Raw genomic sequence first — 8112 nt, 5'->3', positions numbered from 1 at the left:
TATCACTGAATTTCTTTTGGCAGAATATCAGAGCATTGCAGATATTCACAGGCGCTTGAAGAATGTCTACGAATGGTGGCCAGCCGCACACGGCTATGAAAAAAATGGTTCAAATGGCTCTGAGCACTATGGGACTTAACTGCTGAGGTCATCAGTCCTCTAGAACTTAGAACTACTTAAACCTAACTAACCTAAGAACATCACACACATCCATGCCCGAGGCAGGATTCGAACCTGCGACCGCAGCGGTCGCGCGGTTCCAGACTGTAGCGCCTAGAACCGCTCGGCCACTCCGGCCGGCCACAGCTATGACTCCTGCAGTATTGAAATATGCGGACACTCTCATTTGAGGTGATGGACGGATCGCAGTCATGCACTTTGCTGCACATTTGGACATCTCTGTCGGTAGTGCTGACACACTCGTCCACCAGGTACGGTAATCGAGGGTGTGTCTCATCTGAGTTCCCCACTGTCTAACAGAAAATTATTAAGAGAAACGAAGGACCATCTGTGCGAAACTGCTTGCGTGTTGTGAGGTTGATCATGACAATTTTTTGTCGAACATCAGCACTGGCGAAGAAACATTAGTTCGTCACTTCGAAATGGAAACAAAGTGGCAACCATAGAGTAGTAACGCCACACCACCTCTCCTGCGAAGAAAAAGTCCCCGACGCTCTTCTGGGACTCTGTAGTAGTTATTCTGTTTAATGTGTCCCCTCATGATGCAACGATCAACTCGGAAGTGTTTAGTGCTACCCACAGGAAACTGAAGAAACGAAAATTCAAGCGAGCGTCTCCTTCTTCATAACAACGCAAGGCCTTGTACAAGTCTGCACACCTGAGAGGAGCTCACAAAACTTCATTGGAATTTTCTTCCTAACACACCCTACAGCACGGATCTCGCACCTCCAGACTTCCATTTTTTTGGCACAATGAAGGATGCCCTCCTCGCGAAACAGTATGTGGATGCAGCAAGACATTGGCTCCAACGTTGAGCATAGAGTGGTACAACGTGGGCATAAAGGCCCTCCCAGTAAGGTGGCATAAGGCAGTCGCAGTAAACGGAAATAACGGCGAAAATAGCCTAAAGAGTGAGGAATAATAGAGAGAGATGATAGAAGTCATGGCATAATGATATACACATATACGTACATATGGCGGTAGTATCGCATACAAAAGGTGTAAAAGAGCTGTGCATTGGCAGAACTATCGTTTGTTCTCAGGTAATTCATGTGAAAAGGTTCCGACGAGATTATGGCCGCACAAGGGGAATAAACAGACTTTGAATGTGGAATGGTAAGTGGAGCTAGACGCTGTTTCGGAAATCGTTAGGGAATTCAGTATTCTGAGATGCACAAGAGTGTGCGGAGAAGACCAAATTACAGACTTTGTCTCTCACCACGGACAACGCAGAAGACGACGGTCTTCACTTAACGATCGGGAACAGTGTTTGCGTGTAGTTGTCAGTGCTAACAGACAAATACACTGTGGAAATAACCGCACAAATTAATGTGGTACATATGGCTAACATAGCGTTTCCATAAGAACAGTGCAGCGAAATTTGGCATCAATGGGTTATGGCAACAGACGTTCGACGCAAATGGTGTTTGCTAACAGCAGGACATCACCAGCAGTGTCTCCTCGGCTGGTCACCATATCGGCTGGACCTCGGACGACTAGAAAACCGTGGCCTGGTCAGGTGAGTCCCAATTTCAATTGGTAAGAGCTGATGGAACAGTTCAGAGTGTGGCGCAGCATCCACGAAGCTATGGACCCAAGTTGTCAACAACGCACTGTGTGTACTGGTGGCTGCATCATAATAGTGTGGGTTGTATTTACGTGGAATGGACTGGGTCCTCTGGTCGAGATGAAGCGTCCATTGACTGGAAACTGTAGACCATTTTCAGCTATCCATGGAGTCCAAGTTCCAAAAGAATGTGCCATGTCACTGGGCCAGAATTGTTTGAGACTGGTTTGAAGAATATTCTGGACAATTTGTGTAATTTCGCCACTATATGGGTAAGAGTCAGCATAGCCAGCCCGGTTGTCCGTGTGGTCTAACACACGGCTTTCCGGGCGGGAAGGAGCGCCGGTCCCCGGCACGAATCCGCCCGGCAGACTTGTGTCGAGGTCTGGTGAGCTGGCCAGTCTGTGGATGGTTTTTATGCGGTTTTCCATCTACCTCGGCAAAGACTGGCTTATTCCGCCTCAGCTACACTATGTCGGCGATTGCTGCATAAACAAGTTCTCCACATACGCATACACTACCATTACTCTACCACGCAAAAATAGGGGGTTACACTGGTCTGGTGTGAGACGTTCCCTGGGGGGTCCACCGGGGGCTGAACTGCACAATAACCCTGGATTCGGTGTGGGTTGGCAGAGGGGTGAAGTGGACTGTGGTAGTCATTGTGGGGTATCGGACCACTGAGGCAGGGATGGAGCCTCTCCGTCGTTTCTAGGTCCCCGGTTAACATAACATAACATAAGAGGCAGCATGGCTCAGCATTTGTGCAGGGGACTTGTAATGGCTTGTTGTGTCCGCGGCATGTAAAATCACTGTACTGCGCCAGGAAAATCGAGGTCTGTCACGATATTAGGGGGATCCAAGACTTCTGTCACCTCAGTGTATCATGTATTGGAGTCATGAATAAAAGCAACCAACTTTTAGAAAAAAAATGTTACTATATATATAATAAATTAGATTATTTTATCTGAATCAAGCCAACACATGTCGGCAATGTTTCACTTACGACAGGAAGCGGAGCAGCACGGGATGACCGACTGCTGCATGGTGTACGCGGACGACGCCAGCGACGACGAGGATGTCCGCCCCGACAAGTGCCTGGAGGAGCCGGTGCTGGTGCGCGCGGCAGTGCGGCGCGGCACGCCGGCGCTCGGCCTGGCCGCGTGCTTCAGCGACACGCTGCCAGAGCGGCTGCGCGGCCGCGTCGCGCCCGAGGAGTTCGCGCGCAGCGTGTGGCGCGTGAACGCGGCGGCGCGGCGCGCGGCGCCCGGCTGGGCGCGCTGCGTGGCGGGCTGGGCGGGCTGCGCGCTCTGCTGCTGCACGCTCGGCTGCTCCCTCTGGCCCGCGCTCTGGCTGGCGCGCCGCTCGAGGCGGGCCGCGCTGCGCGCGCTGCGCCGCGAGAACGCGCGCCTCTACCGCCGGCTCGGCCTGCGCTGGCGGCTCGCGCGCGTCGCCAGCGTCGACGCTCCCGGGCTCTCCGAGTACGTGCTCGCGATCGACTTCCTGCCGCCCAACGGCATCTACAGCCCCGACTGAGTGTGGACAGTTCACAGCACCTGAAGCACGGCCTACCTCTGACCACACTTTGGTCTCTATTTTTGACAGTTATATTGAACAAGATCATCCTTTGATTTATAGCGTTCTGCAAGAACACAGAAATAATTATAGTAATGAGAACCGCTGGCTTTTGAAAAAAAGAAAGAAAAAACATAAATTCTTCTTGACTCATTTACTATGTGTCATCATTAGTGAGCCTCAATTTTATAACACCGAGCGAGGTGGCACGCAGTGGTCAGCACACTGGACTCGCATTCGGGAAGGCGATGGTTCAGACCTGCATCTGGCCATCCTGATTTACCTTTTATATGACTCCCCTAAATTGCTTCATGCAAATGCCGGGATGGTTCCAGCACAGCCAACTTCCTTCCCTATACTTCCCTAAACCGATAGGACCAATGACCTCACTGACTGGTCCCGTCCCCCCGTATCAACCAACTGACCTTTATGAACACACACACACTTGCATAAGCACGCGTGCATGCTCACTCACTCTCTCTCTCTCTCTTAGCTGGCCGGTGTGGCGGAGCAGTTCTAGGCGATTCAGTCTGGATCTGCGCGACCGCTACGATCGCAGGTTCGACTCCTGCCCCGGGCATGGAAGTGAGTGATGTCCTTAGGTTAGTTAGGTTTAAGTAGTTCTAAGTTCTAGGGGAGTGATGACCTCAGATGTTAAGTCCCATAATGCTCAGAGCCATTTTTGAACCATCTCTCTCTCTCTCTCTCTCTCTCTCTCTCTCTCTCTCTCTCTCACACACACACACACACACACACACACACACGAACGTACATACAAATACTGTGGATCAACTACTAGCAGGGTACGATGTGTGCTGAAAAGACATGGACTAAGACCAGAGTTCTGGTCCACCTCCTATGTAAGTGATACTCTAACCTCCATTAAAGACAACACAGATCTTTGTGTTCCTAACGTAAATGGTGTCCCCTGTGAATGTGGTAACATTTACAAAGATCAAGCTGTTTGCAGTGTTGCTGAGTATTCTGCCGAGCATTCACGACATATCAAAGAAAGCAAACTTGAGAAGTCGGCTTTGGCTGAACATTACCTAGAAAACCGCGTAAAATACAGTTGGAAAATATCAGAGTTGTAGATCAACTACTAGTAAGGTAGGATGTGTGCTGAAGAGACATACACTAAGACCAGAGTTCTGATCCACCTCCTATGTAAGTGCTACGCTACCCTCCATTAGGACCGATGACCTTTGTAGTTTGGTCCCTTTAATCTTTAACCCAACCAACCAACCCTCCATTATAGGCAACACAGGTCTTTGAGTTCCTGGCATAGATGGTGTCCCCTGTCAGTGTGGTAACATTTACAAAGATCAAGCTATTTGCAGTGTTGATGAGTATTCTGCAGAGCAATCACGATGTACCAAAGAAAGCGAACTTCAGAAGTCAGCTTTGGCTGGACATTACCTAGAAAACGGCGCAAAATACAGTTGGAAAATATGAGAGTATTGCCTCAAACACCATCATACTGCACAGTTTCAAGTGTGGTGTTGGCCCCTCGCACCACGTGACGTCACTCGGCCCCACACAAGGCCCATGAGAAAAACAGACTGTGGTGCGTACGTCACGACACGTGTCACTGCAAGTCTTACGATTGCCAGCAGCCGTCTTCAGTGGGAAGTGAGTAACTATTTCAGACGAATTTAATAATTCTTGACTGTGCGTTTAAATGCACGCAAGTTCTTGATAGCATTCGACGAAGTTAAGACATTTAGAGGGTACCTTTTCAATTACACGCTGACCTCCTGTGGGCCCTGCATGGAGAAGAGCATTTTCAAAGTGTGGCAGACAAGCCGACTAGTGTTGTGTCGCAAGTTCGTTGCAGGGCCGGTATTTCTCGAGGACCCTGGTCCCGTGGCGGGACGGAGCTGCTACGAGCTGCTGAACTTGCCTTCCGTGCATGCATCACTCTGGCCCTCTCTGAAAGTTCCAAATGTTGCCATTACATCTATTTAAGCAGAACACTGTGCCAGCCCTGGTAGTCAGTGGTTTTAACTCCCAAAGATGATGGCGGAGACAGGTATCGAAAGCCCAAGCGTTTTATTCGAAGTGATGCGGCTTCTAAACCGAGAAGATATAATTGATACAAAGAGAAAGACAGAGCTGAAATTGAAGTGGGATGCCAGAAACAGGAGGAACACAATTAGACACTAATTGTACACATACAGGGTTATTCATAAGTGCGTCCAGAGTTTCAGAAGACGACTTGTGAAAACTACGAGACATACAGAAAATGACACGTATCAGCGGATAGCATCTCTCCACGTATTTAACTCACACTGCAGGAGCTCAATGCGGGTACCATTTTTGATGAGGCAAACATTAATGCATGTGTGCTATCCACTGAAGTCACTAACATGAATGGCCCAGGAAGGCACAACAGCAGCCTGCTTTGGAAATCTGTTCAAGGGCTGTCACCGTAGAATGTTGGAAACGAGTGAAAAGTATTTATAACACAGGCGACAAAGGGACATTTTTTACTTATTGTCGCACAAATCATTGCCATTTAAGGGCGGCACTTGCTTTGGGGAAAAAGAAGCAAGCATAGAGTGGCATTAGTGTTTACCACAAACGCTGATGGTTCTGGTTAATTCGAATCACTAGTGATGGGAAGTCAGCGAAGCCTCGCTGTTTCAAGTGAGCAAAATCGTAACCCACAGACTATGAGTCAAACAAGACGACATGGATGACTGCAAATCTCTTCAACAGTCACCACGAGAAGCGTAATTCCCGCATGCGCCACGAGAAGAGGAAAATACTTCTTCTTATCGAGAATTCTTCGGCTCATCCTCCGACACTGCATCTCAGCAACATACGACTAGCATTCTTTCCCAGCAAACTACACTAGCTATATTCATCTTCTGGGCTTAGGCATCGTTGCTGCCACAAAAGCAAAGTACAGGAAAATGCTAGTTCAATGTGTCACCGTACAACTCGACAGTGGGAAGGAAAATTCTAAACTGTCCGTGTTGCGGGAAAGCCAAACAATCCCATTGTAGGTTAGGGTACTTCACACATGCGGTATACATTCTCTGTCATTTCCCTCTGCATTTTGTTAAAATCTTTAGAATAGCTCTGTAAATAAAGTTAAATGCAGTACAGATATGTGCGTGTAGATTTTTACTTTAGTTTTACATATCAAGCCAATGCAGTACATAAGGACTGATGGGGATCAATTGAAGCCCAACACAATACGCAAGTGCTTTCGAAAAGCTGACACCACAAAAGGTGAAACTCACGCTGAGCCCAGAGAAGTTGAAGATTTTGATGTACCGAGAGACAATGACTGGGCTTATATTTCAGTTGGCACTTTTTTTAACGATTTTGTTCATTTTGATGCTGATGCTCCTGTGTGTTATGAGCAAAATGATAATAAAATAATTAAAGAAGATGTGCCACGCAAAAAATAGTTCTGAGGCATCCGAAGAATCATATTGTGAATCTGCGGACCCTTCCAGTTCGTCAGGAGTGCTTACTGTGCTGGAAGTAACAAAACGTTCGTCAGGAGCACTTACTGCGCCGGAAGTAACAATACTTACATAACGCAAAGAAACGTTAGTGATGGCTGGTGACAAGATGTGCACAGTAACTACGTATGAAAACTTGGTCTATGAATACAGGGTTGCATTCAAAATAACAAACAACAGTTGTTTCATTCTTTCGGTCTAATCAACTTAAATTTTTATAATTTAGGCAGAAGACCATCTTAACTACTGCACCTACTACTATGTAGTACATGTATCTTCTGTTTATGCACTTAATGCAGATATATTAAGAAGTCTCGTTTTAACTTAAATACATTTTTATCATTCCCTTTCAATCACGTACAAACGAGGTTCTATTATTGTGGGGTGGGATATCCTCATAGTCATACCCACCCACGCTCAGTAGAAATATAGTTACATCACCTTCTTTGACAGTTGCCTAGGAATTGTGCGCATGCTTTCTCCCTTTCAGTCTGTCTTTTCTTCGAGCAGGAGATACATCTTATCCTGAGCGCTCATCTTCTTCCTCTTACGTAAATTTGTGCCACTGGATTCAAGACCTCCCTTTATATGCACAGAAGTTGCATGTTTTATCTGAAACATTTGATGGAGCTTCTATCTTCCTCGCGTTAGGCATTTGCAGATTAAATGATACGGAACTATCTTCTATACTGTCTCTGGAACCAGTCACAACGTATGAAAAAAATACTGTTGGTCGTTTCTTCCGAGTGAGCGAGTCAATTATTGGAGGTCGATGTGCAGTAGTTCGTTAAATGTATCATTATTTATCCAACTTTATTATTCCAAAAGGCGAAGAAACGAAGACAACTGGCAGATGAAAGCTGTGTGCTTAAAAACGACAGGTTTGTCTATTGCCTTTCTAGTTGAACTGTATCCAGGTAAGCCAAGAGACCATACAGAATCCATTTCTTTGGTTTCAAAGAGATCCTCCAAGCTTTCTTTTTTTTTTGTTTCTCCGATATGAGTTCCTAATGTTTCTCCATCTGCTCTCGAAAATTTTATTTAAAACTACATGAAATATAGGTTTATTGCAAAGAAAAGCATACTAACTTAATTATATTTTTTTAGGTTATCGACAACAGCAAAATGTACCCATCTTTAGTACTTTCTTCTGAATCACTACAGGATACGTGAGTAGAATTGTGCAAAAATTACTGTTCCATTTCTCTACAAACTATCTGCTACTGACTCGTCAGTTTCTCCATCAGAAAAATTGGCAAAATGGCAAAATGTTTGGCGAGGAAGGCGGAATAAGTATTGAGGCAGCTGGTT

At 46.5% G+C, this 8112-nt stretch overlaps 1 protein-coding gene across 1 annotated transcript; it reads left to right on the top strand.

Annotated features, from left to right (window-relative positions):
* Positions 1-2776: 2776 nt before the first annotated feature.
* Positions 2777-3283, top strand: LOC126482184 (cysteine-rich hydrophobic domain-containing protein 2-like). Its single transcript, XM_050106163.1, has one exon. It carries the CDS (start codon positions 2777-2779, stop codon positions 3281-3283), a length of 507 nt encoding a protein of 168 aa, XP_049962120.1.
* The last annotated feature ends 4829 nt before the right edge of the window (positions 3284-8112 follow it).

The sequence above is a fragment of the Schistocerca serialis genome, chromosome 5, assembly GCF_023864345.2.
Source record: "Schistocerca serialis cubense isolate TAMUIC-IGC-003099 chromosome 5, iqSchSeri2.2, whole genome shotgun sequence".
Lineage (NCBI taxonomy): Eukaryota > Metazoa > Arthropoda > Insecta > Orthoptera > Acrididae > Schistocerca > Schistocerca serialis.
The sequence above is the reverse complement of the archived record's forward strand: the minus strand, read 5'-3'. Positions and strand labels throughout refer to the sequence as shown.